General features: G+C 30.4%; 1 protein-coding gene across 4 annotated transcripts in view; it reads right to left on the minus strand.

Annotated features, from left to right (window-relative positions):
- PAN3 (poly(A) specific ribonuclease subunit PAN3) overlaps positions 1 to 12,475 on the minus strand; it is a 133,605-nt gene that overhangs the window by 57,621 nt on the left and 63,509 nt on the right. For all 4 annotated transcript variants that reach the window (XM_074303576.1, XM_074303575.1, XM_074303578.1 and 1 more), the window contains one exon: positions 11,605 to 11,755. In XM_074303576.1, the coding sequence (XP_074159677.1) occupies positions 11,605 to 11,755 (151 nt within the window). The remainder of the gene's footprint in view (positions 1 to 11,604; positions 11,756 to 12,475) is intronic.

Consider the following 12,475-nt stretch of genomic DNA (forward strand, 5'->3'; position numbering starts at 1 on the left):
TTTCTAACTCATTAATTCTGACTTCATGGAACTCAAAAAGTTAAGCAGCCATTAACAGCTAAGTAAATATCAGAAGAGAACATTTTCAAAAAGCTATTAGGTATTCTAACAACTGCTCTGAAAAACTCCTAGAGATAATAATTCCAGATAAGAGAAAACTCCAGCTAATAGTTTTGGTTGAAATGTAAATACAATACCACCTAGAATATTAACAACATTTTTTTAAAGGTTCCTTATATGGCAACCTCAAACATGTGAAAGTCAAGAACTGGACAGAAGGGGAAAAAGATTCTGAGTAAACAAACTCAAGTCATTAAATTAATGTACTAAATTTCATAAATCTTACTAATCTACAGCAAATGAAGGACCAACACACACACACACACACACACACACACACACACACACACACACACACACACACACCCCCTGCAAAAATATAAAGGATATCATAATGTGGAAGAAAAGGCACTGCACAACTCAAAAGATCCTTGAAAACTGTCAATGAAAAATTATAATATTTTATATTTGTAATGATTACCTGGAACTATCCCCTCAAAAGTTAAATTCTGATATGCTCCATATATAAAAGTAGAGAAACACGTCATACATTTGAGAAATATTTTTCATGCACAAAAATTAAAATGAAAAATGTTTTAATACTCGGTGTGAAAAGAAGAATGAATCTTTTTTATTTAGACAATACAATTATATAGAAAACTTCACTCTCCTCAATATTACATAAAACACTGAATCATAGGATTTCAATTATAAGGGACACTCAATTGCCATATAGTCCAACCAACCCATACTTGAAAAAGAACCCCTATGATAACATACCTGAAAAGTAGTCATCCAGCCTTTGCTTGAAGCACTCCAATGAGGGGTACCCACAACCACTTGGCTAACCAATTCCAGTTAAAGACAATTCTATGAGTGCTAGGACATTTGTTCCTCCCTTCCCCCCCCCCCAAGATCAAGCCTAAATGTTATTTGTTGTAACTTTTACCCATTGCGCCTAGTTCTATCCTCTGGGAGTTAAATCTAAAAATAAATTTTTAAGTGTTCTAAGGAAACATCTACATTACTATGCTGAGCAGAGTGTTTGAAGTTGTTTCTTGTAATTTTGAAGCAAACAAAAATTAATTTCCAAGAAAGTAAAAATTGTATCTGAGAAATCCAGATACATTAAGGTGAATCTAATATGATTTTCTCATGTGTTTTACTTCCAAAGTACATTAATATGAACCACATGAAGCTGAGCTGTAAGTGGAGTTATAGTATCATCCCTAGAAAGGAAAGAAGATGGAATTCATCAGCCTAGCTATTACCATTTTGGAACTAAAAACCTAAAAACCTAAGACTTTAAATTCAGTGTGTTGCCTATGATATTATCTAGCATCAATAGCATCTAGCATACAAGATTACTGCTTTCATTCAGCAATAAAACCTAATGAATTTTATATGAGATTTCTTGAATTTGAACATACTGAAGAATTCAGTATATCCTGAAATTTTGTCACAAGGTAAATCTGAATAGAATTTTTTAAAATACCAAAAATAAGTAATTAAAATGCCAAACACAAAACAGAATATTTCAATAGGGTAATAAAAATGTTGAAGATGATAGCAAAATTCTAGTTTTCTACAAGCCTCTTGGGGGAGAGATTCACAGCCTTGTTAAATATGTTGGTCTTTCAGTCAATACTATACAATTTGTCCCTTTCTATGAGGCTCCATGTTCAAGGAAGCTCAGAGGAAATAAGAAAAATGAGGGGGGGAGGAGGGGAGAAAAGATAGAGGGGAAAAAAAAACCCTTATCCTTCCTAGAGGCACTGCTGACATTCTCAAAAAGATCAAAGGAACATTTTAAAAATAGTTTTAAGGAAGATTTTAACCCTGTTGGTCCCAGCACTGAGCACAATATCTTGCACATAACATTTCACAAAATGCCTACTAACCAACTGGTGCTGTCTTGCAGAGTGGTTAACTTATCTTTATTTCTGCCTAAACAACCTAGACCCCATCAATGATTATCAATACCTAGAGAAGAAAAGCATATTATTTAATAATCAGAAGGCATCATATAGATCATCCCAACCAACCTCTTCAGATTACAAGTATCCTCAGTTTCCTGAAATTTGCAGCTAAGAGGGAAGAACAATTGTATAGGAAGCAGTAGTGGCTTCAGTTCCACAATTCTCATTAATGAAAAATCAGAACTAAGCACAATATCCATACACAATAACTATCATCTGAAGCATATCTAAAGAATCTAGGTATGTAAAAGTAATTTTCCACAAAAACTCTGGGGATATTTAATAGTAGTCTCTAATTATCACTAAAAACAGCAATTTTAAAAATAAGAGAATCTCAAAATTCTTCCACAAGGATTTCACGAAATATGTAGATAAAAAGCCAAGTTATTATAAAAAAGTTATAATTTTTTTCATGCTCACACATTTTAAAAGACATGAAAATATAAATAAATAACTTATAAAATAATCCACGCTAGACAACCAAAGGAAACAAACAAACAAATAAACAAACAAACAAAAACAAAAACAACAACAACAACAAAAAACAACAAACAACAACTGCAGGTCCTGATGGATAAATAGTATATACTTCACAAATTATTCTTTAAAAACTGAGAAATCACCCTAGCAGAATCCTTTTATGAAACAAATAAAAGTGCAAATAACCAGAAAAAGATAAAATAGAAGTAAATCTATCAGCTGATATCATTAATATTTACCCCAAACTTTTTTTCTTTTTAAATCATGTTGGACTACAGGGATTTCTCCACAAAAATCAAGTGAATTTTTTACTAGGGACACAAAAATGGTTCAACATTAGAGAAATAATACATATGATCATATTAAAAACCAAAACATCCCAACATGATTACCTTGATACAAACAAAATGTGTTTGAAAAATAATATACATATGCTAAAAACCCTACAAAATATAGGCATAGAGGGACATTTTTTTTAATATCACAAAAACCAACTAACCAAAATCAAACATTTTAATTAAAAGGAAATAAAACTATCATTATATGTTGATGATATGATAGTCTACACAGAAAATTCTAGAGAATCAGAAGATAACAGTTGATGCAATTAGCAGCTTTGGCAAAGTTGCATCCTATACAAAAAACCTGAAAAAAGAAGTCAAAAGAAAAAAATCAACAGTCTTTCTATATACTTAACAAATCCAAGAAGAATAGAAAAGATAAAAACCATTCCAAAAAACCTAAAATAGCTATAAAACATCTAAGAAATCAACCCTCTGAAGCAAATAAAAAACTTGTAAAGATTCAATTAAAAATTCTTCTTTAAAGAATGAAGAAAAATTTAAATAGCTGGAGGAATATTTATTGCTTACAATTAGGCCACTATACTATACTATAAAAATTAATTTATATTTTTAATGCTATACCAATCAAATTTGAAATTTTAATAAAATAACCAAATTCATATGGCAGAGGGGAGAAGATACAGAATATGAAGAGAAGTGAAGAAAATAGGTAGGGATAAAGAACGAATAGCTCTTTCAGACCTTAAACTAGATTATAAAGCACTAGTAAGCAAAACGAAAACAGTTTAAAAAAAAATAGATCAATGGACTAGCCCAGACACAGGAGAATGAGAAACAATAGAACTCAGAAATTCAGTTTTTGATAAAGTAGAAAAACAAGTGACTTAAGAAAAGAGTCCTTGAAAAAATGTTTAAAAACTACTGGAAAAATTAGAAAGCTGTCTGGGAGAAAAATAACTTTAGACCAACATCTTATAACATATAACACATCCTAAATGGATACATGGCCTAAATATTAAAGATCATAGTATTAAAAATATTAGATTACATATCCCTCACAGCTATGGTTAAAAGATATATTCTGAACCAAATAAGAGATAGAAGTAATTAGAAAGGATAAAAGATAACTTTGATTACATGAAACTGAAAACCTCTTATACAAACAAAAATACATATGGGGTAAGAAAACAAGTGGTCAAATGGAAAAAATTTTTAAAAACTTTGTATCAAATTTCCCTGATAAGGGTTTGATATCTAAGATATGTAAACAATTAATATATATGTAATACTAATAGCCATTCCCCAAAATAAAGTCAAAGGAGATAAATAAACAACTCAAGAATTACAAAGTACTTACAAGCACATAAAAGAATGCTCCAAATGACTAATAATGAAAAAAGGGAAATCTAAACAATCCTGAACTTTTTACCTTACATCATGCCAATTGGCAAAAATGGCAAAAAATAGCAATACTTAATATTAGATGGGATATAGTATGATAGGCACAACTAACATAATTTTTGGTAGAGCTGTTAAATGGCACAACCACTTTCAAAAGCAATGTTCAAGTTACTGAAAAGGCCTTATCTTTTGACCCAGAGACGCCATTACTGGGTTTTTACCCCAAAGAAACCAAGAAGAAAATCCACATACATACCAAAATATCTATTAGCAGCACTTTTTGTGATAGAAATGGAAACAAAGTCGATGATCATTCTCTGAAAAATCCCTAAAAAATTGTAGTACACGATTGTAATAGAATATTACAGCATTATAAGAAATAGTGTATGTGATAAATATAGAGAACATAAGAAAGTCTACATGAACTAATGAAGAATGAAGTCATCAAGAAAGGATAATGAATGTTGGAGGGGATATGGGAAAACTGGGACACTAATACATTGTTGGTGGACTTTGTGAACTAATGCAACTATTCTAGAGAGCAATATGGAACTATGTCCAAAGGGTTATCAAACCTATCAAACCTATCCTTTATTCCAGCAGTATCTCTACTGGGCCTGTATACCAAAGAGATCATAGAAAAGGGAAAAGGACCCACATGTGCAAAAATATAATGGCAAGGAACTGGAAACTGAGTTGATGCCCATCAGTTGGAGAATGGCTGAATAACTTATGGTATATGCATATTATGGAATATTATTGTTCTATAAGAATTAATCAGCAGGATGATTTTAGAGAGGACTGGGGAGACTTACATGAACTGATGCTGAGTGTAATGAGCAGAATCAGGAGAACATTGTACACAGCAACAAGAAGATTACATGATGATCAATTCTAAAGGACATGGTTCTTTTCAACAATGAGGTGATTCAGACTAGTTCCAATGGTCATCCAAAGGTGATAAAGAGAGCCATCTGCATCCAGACACAGGCCTAAGGGACTGAGTGTGGATCACAATCTTGTAGTTTCACCTTTTTTTGTTGTTTGCTTCCTTGTTTGTTTGTTTTTTGTTTTTTTCATTTTTTTCCTTTTTGATCTGATTTTTCTTGTGCAACATGATAAATGCAGAAATATGTTTTGCAGAATTACACCTGTTTAATCTATATTGGATTACTTGCTGTCTAGGGCAAGGGGAAAGAAAAACTTGGAAGAAAGATTTTTTTAAAATGAATGTTGAAAATTATCTTTGCTTGTATTTTGAAAAATAAAAAATTATTTTAAAAAAATGAACCCATCAGAGCAAAAACAACAACAACAACAACAACAACAACAAAACAAACCCTACACACAATAACTTCAATAATATGAATGGAAAGAACAACAAACATAAACACACACAAGTTAATGTAATATAAACATGAAGAACAAAAATGACAAATAAAGAATTATGAGAGTCACTCCCAACCCTTCATGGATGTTATACATTTTACAGTTTTGGATTTTTTTCAGGGTACTAATCAGTTTTGCTCATTTTCTACCCCTCTTCTTTCTCTCTCTTCAAAAAACACTATTTGTCATATGAAACGACTCTCTAAGTGGAGGATGGAATAGGATACTGGATCTAGCAAACTATGATAATGTTAAAAAATGGAAAATAATAAAAACTAGGTTTAAAAAAAAGAATACTTTAGCCTGTATTACTATATAGAATGATTCAAGTTTGTTTCCAATAATAATGTTTCTTTATTATTTGCTTACTATTTACTTGAAAATTATAGTATTCTAGAAGTTAAATCACACCTCTGATACACACTGACAGCAAGACAAAACATTTTACCTCCAGGATGTTCTGCAACATTTGCAGAGAAAAGGTACTAACTTATACGGGGAGAGGAAATTATTTATTAGGAGCTCTTCATATCAATGAAATCTGAAGTCCAGTATAGTCCCTGTCCCTAAAAAATAAAACTAACCATCACCATTAAAAGCCACCAACCTCCACTAAATATAATGTTTATTCAAGAAAGGGTATAAATTTCCTCATCAATCAAATTCTTATTGAACATCTACATATCTAGATATATGTAAATGCTATAGGAAACACAAAGATATAGAAAACATTCACGTCCTCAAAGAGTCTAATGAGAGACATGACTTATACACAACAAAAAAATAACAAATTACATTTGTTATACCGTATGTACTACATACAGGTGGGATAGTTAGCAAAGATTCTTGGAGAGAACCTCTTTGGAGAGGTTCTTGAAACACAGCACAAAAGATAGATAATTCTTATAAAAACATTGATTTTTATGACCTTATAAGAGAAAAAGATCAATTTACAATTCAATCAATCAAAATGCAGTGAACAATTTTTGGATTACAAAGCATTATTTCAAATCTACAAATTGTTAAGCAACTAGATGAAACATCAATTAATTCAAAATTATTTGAACAAGGGTGTGTGTGTGTGTGTGTGTGTGTGTGTGTGTGTGTGTGTGTGTAACACTCTTCTAAATCATCTCTGGTTCACATCACATAAAAAGGGTCAGAGACCAAAAGTTGAAAGGGAACTCAAATGAAGTCCAATCTTGTCATTTAACAAATGGAGAAAATGAGGCATTCATGAATAGTCTACCTAAAAATGACACTGCCAACATTACTTAAAACATTATATCAATAGCATATAATGATCTAGAACTACCACAGTGCTTAAAAGCCTCACTACAAATTACCGAAATCAAGTCCACAAGCAATTAAGTCTTGATTATGTGCCAGACATCACAGGTACCAAAAAACAAAACAAAACACCAAGCTAGTCCCTGCTCTCAAGGAGCTGACTGTATAATGGGAGAGATAATGTGCAAACAAATATAAACAAATAACATATATACATACATATATATATATATATATATATATATACACACATATATATATGCATACACATATGTATATTATATATATATGAATGATAAATTGGAGATAATTTCAGAAGGACAATTTTAGCAGTAGAGGAGCAGGCAAGGTTTCTTGCAGAAGACAGGATTTTAGCTGAAATTTGAATAAGTCAGTGAAGCAAGGAGACAGAGATGAAAGACTGAGTTCCAGGTATTGGGGACTACAAGACACACAGTGTCTCTACTGGGTCTGTATCCCAAAGAGATCATAAAAGAGAAAAGGACCTACATGTGCAAAAATGTTTTTTTCTAATGGTGGGGATCTGGAAACTGAGTTGGATGTCTATCTATTGGAGAATGACTAAATTAATTGTGGTATATGAATATAATAGAATATTATTGTTCTGTAAGAAACAATAAGCAGGATGATTTCAGAAAGGCCTGGAGAGACTTACATGAACTGATGCTAAATGAACTGAGTAGAACAAAGAGCAACAAGATTATGTGATAATCAACTGGATTCTATCCAGAAAGAAGACTATGGAGACTGAATGTGGATCAAAACATAATATTTACACCTTCTTTTTGTTGTTTGTTTGCTTTTTTTTCTTTCTCATTTTTTTCTCTTTTTGACATGATTTTTCTTGTGTAGCATGATAAATATGGAAATATGTATAGAAGAACTGAACATATTTAATATGTATTATATTGCTTGGTTTTGCAATGGTAAATGTTGAAAAGTATCTTTGCACGTATTTTGGAAATAAAAAAAACTATTATTTGGGGAAAAAAAAAAACCAGTAAGTAGGATTTAAACTCTTAGCAGAATTAACTCCCCTGGAATCAAATTGTTTATCATTAGTATAGCTCACTGCATGTGCCTAAAGACTGTTTCTCTAGACCAAAATAATATTAAGTGAGGCATGTCTGGAATTTAGCTATATACTCAGATAATCATTATCTTCTAGCTGCTAATCATTCAATGAACAAGTCTCTAGGCTCACATTTCTTAAGATTTCCCATTTTAGTTCTAGTCAAAGAATGAATCTAGAAACACTATCTTATAGTTTTAATTTATTCAAGACTAATACATAAAATAATCCATTAGATAAACAACTCACTGAATTAGATCCAATTAAAAAAAATTCTAAACCATACTATTACCTTCCCTTGATCTTCCCTACAACAAAGGCAAAGTCTTTACTACTCTGGTGAACATTTTTAAAGGCTTCTGATTCTTGTTCCATATACTAACTAAAATTCTACTAAACTATAATTCTGATGTAATTTCTACTTTATTTTGTAACAAAATTTCAAAATGCCACCTGTAAATATGAATTCCTCATTTTCTATTAAATAATTTCAAATATTTTATGGTAATTCTTAGTACGAATTGTTTAGTCAAATGCTTTCAAAATACAAAGTTATCTTTCTAAAGCCTACTAATAAAATATACATTCTCATAAAAGAAAATCTAATTGAAAAAGAAAGTCAACTAACTTTAGTAATGAAATCCTCTTTCTGTGGTACAAAAAAAAAGAATAATACAATTGTTTATATATACTTGGGATAGTCATGTCTCTATTCTTAAAAATCTAGCATTGTTAAGAACAAATAACATCTCATGTTTATAGTATTTACCGGCCCCCCCCAAAAAAAGCCCTACAAGCTAGTAAATAATTATTTGCATGACTTTACAATTGAGTAAACAAAATAGCAAAAGAAGCATGACTTATCGTGATTTGCCTAAAGTCATGTAATTAATAAATGTCTCTGGAAAAAAAGTCAAGGAAAATATCTTGATGAGAAGATCTGAAGACATGTATACAACAATAGCTATGTGCCTCTAAAAGAAAATTAATTTGATTAAATGAATTTTGTTCAGAAAACTTTAAAACAATTCCTCCCCAGCTATCTTATGAGAATTGTTTAAACTTTAATTAGTTCAATGATTTCTTTTCTTAAAAAAGGTAGGCAGAAAACAAAATGACAGCTAATAGTAGCATATATCCTATTTATATATATTCAATTTTAAAGGGCTTTTAATTTGCTAACTATTAACTCAAAATCAAAGCATATGTTGCCAAACTTTTGTCCTTTACATTTAAACAGAAAATAAGCACATATACAAAAAGGTTTTTTTTAATAATGGAAAAATTAAAATCCTTAATCTCCATTTTGACAAGAAAACTTAAAAAAAAAAAAAAAAGAACACTAAAAGAAAATTCCCATTCTCTAATTTTTGGTATATGTCACTAAAAGTGAAAGGTTAAATTGAAGTGTACATTTTCGAACTATTACAAAATACATCAGATGAAAAGACATTGTTTTAGCTTATATGAAGTTAACTAAAAAAGTAAGCACAATTTTTAAAAAATATATAATTTTAGTGAAAGAATAAACAAGCTGTGACTGAATTTCGAACAAGTGAAATTCAATCATCATTTAGAAGACTGAAGAATGCCAAAAGCCAAAAATAATGTCAATCTCTAGCAAACTGGTCCAAGTGTCAGTACCGAGTACAGAATCATTTAAAAAAAAAAAAAAAAAAAATGCACTAAACTGCATCTTCTGCATGACCCTGAGCTTGCACCTTCAAATCACCACCGTTTCCATACCCTGAAAGATAATATTTGTGAGTGAAGATTTTAGTTGATGACAAAACTATTTATGAGAGTATAGCTTTGGGAAGCAGGATAAAATTTGCTCTTATTTTTAGATAAGCCATTTAAATCCAAGGAGATAATGTATCAATAGAACCTGATATTCAATTCAATTCAATCTTTTTATATTTTGTGCAAGGCACTGAGGTTAATACAAAAATAAGTGGCAAACTATCACTTCCCTAAAAGAGCTTACAATGTAGTAGAGGAGGAAAAAATAAGATGTACACAAATAAATACAAAGTGATATGTAAAATTCATTAAAGATACAAAATAGTATAATATATTCATTATATTAATAATTTAGGGAAATGTCAGTTTAGTTTATCATCATGTGAATGAGGAAAAATTCTTAAAATGATTGTTGTAATTGCCCATGTTTGAGAAAACTTCCCCCTCTTTTAAAGGTAGTACTTAAGTTATTTATTTTGATCTGTCTCTGATGGCTTTAGGGCATCTTTATCCATTCATGAAAAGTGTCAACATGTTTTGATTCACCTAAGAAAACGTTATACTTTCCAACACAATTTTAAATGTTATTTTTTAATTGGCTTTGCTGAAATAGCCTCCTAACACCAGAAAATGTAGGTAAATATCAAAGTCTTTATATATCTTCTAATTAGAAAATATCCTTAACATCTACTTCAGCATTTTCACCTAAATATTCAAAAGAAATTAATACTGTAAACAATGAACAAATAACAGATACACTTTTTTGAAGCAAAAAAGTGAAAACTTTTTCAGTTCCCCAACTTCCAAATCTGACTTCTTGCCCTCTACAAAAAAATTGAGGGAAGAAAGCTTTAAAATCTAAGCCTAGGACCACTGTTTACCTGATTACTGAAAAGTAATAAATATGTCAATATTCATTTTAAACAGGCCATGTTTTACATGCCTAATTAGTATTCTTTTTAAATTTCTTAAGAAGAAATGTTAATGTTACTCATTTCTTCTTTAAATCTATTCTTTTCCTACTTCCTAATTTCCTGGGTATGAGATAAGAAAGAGAAAATCAGAAAGAACAAGAGAAACAGTCAGAAACAGATACAGAGACAGAGACAAAGATGGGGATGGGGAGATGGGGGGGGAAGGGAGGAATGGGGGAGAGAGAAAGGAAAAGAAGAGAAAAGGAGAAAGAAAGAAGGAGAAAAGAAGAGAAAGGGAAGTAAGGAAGGCGGAAGGAAGGAAAAGAGGGAGGAAGGAAACTCAGTGAGTTTTACAGTAATCTTATTAACCACCTTCTAAGAAACTTAGAAATAATATTTCATTTTTCTAAATATGCTAGCAGTTTTTCCTCTTAAAAATATTTAGAAATATTTCATATTAAAACTGAGTGAAAATTATACCAGTTTCAAACCCAATACAAGAAATATTTTATTAATTTAATTGTATTAATTTAAAATTAAATTAATTTATTGTATAAATTTAAATTAAATATTTAAAATATTAAAAATTAATTTTGAATGTCAAAATAGCTTTGTGATGGTATTAGATACCCATATGTAATAATATAGATTGAAATTCCAAAATTACAATGTAGTATAGCATTTCTAAGACACAAGGAGATTAAGGGGAAAAAATTAGATTTTTGTGCTTTAAGGGGTTGTCTCATTTATTAAAGTGACATAAATGTTTGGACTATGCAATTGAATTTTAGTGTCATGTGTATTGTATATTTTACCTGCAGTTCCAATTCTGAAGCACAAATTTTTATAATATCAAAGATATACCATTTCCCTCCTAAATTTTTGTCTTCAGTAATTAAATATATATTTAGAAATCTCATATTTGCAACTAACATAGTTTTTCAACTTACCTGGTGCTAGTCCAGCAGCAGCAGGACTTCCCACAGATGGGTGAGAAAACAAGGCTTGAGAGAAGGCAGACATATTTGACTGGGACAGGTTACTCAGCCTGGAGGTTGATCCTCCTTTAGGAATAAATTCACTTGCAGTAGGATTTGGTGTCTATTTAAAAATCAAATATAATAAGTTAACACTTCATATTTATTGACAATTGTAAAAAATAGCCATTATTTCAGTTTTAGAGATGTTTTGCTTTTTTACTTATCATTGGAAAAAAGTTTTAGCAACCTGTTTTATAAACAATAAACAATAATTTGCAAAGCTTTAATCTTTTTAAGAGAAAGTGTAATCATCTTACTTGAGGATTTTAATAATTATTGGCAGTATTTAAAGCTCAAGGACAATTTTTCCAAACTGTACTAACTCTTATGATGATTACCAAATTTACTAACATATTTTAGAGAAGTAGGAGGTTGAACTAGTTCAAAATTAAACAAATTTCAAGATTATGCCATTAAAAACCACTTTCTAATATAAACTATGTATTTACCTTTATTTAGAATTGGAAAACCTCCTTCCTTCAACACAATAAAACATTTCCTAAAGATTACAGTGACATTATGCACACACTGAAGACCAAAAAATATTTTAAAGCCAAGCACATGGAATGAGAGATGACCCTGGGTATAGGAATAGCAAACTGAAAACATTTCTTTACCAAAAATGCAATACTGATATTTACATCTCTTTAATGTGGCTCAACAAAAATTACAAGTATGATAACTACTCATACAACAAATAAGCATACTATCAGCTGGCCTTAAGTAAAACAAAATTACTTTGTGAAACTAAGAAAAATTTTAAAAGATGCTAAATAGTCAT

Source organism: Sminthopsis crassicaudata, chromosome 3, assembly GCF_048593235.1.
Source record: "Sminthopsis crassicaudata isolate SCR6 chromosome 3, ASM4859323v1, whole genome shotgun sequence".
In the NCBI taxonomy this organism is placed as follows: Eukaryota; Metazoa; Chordata; class Mammalia; order Dasyuromorphia; family Dasyuridae; genus Sminthopsis; species Sminthopsis crassicaudata.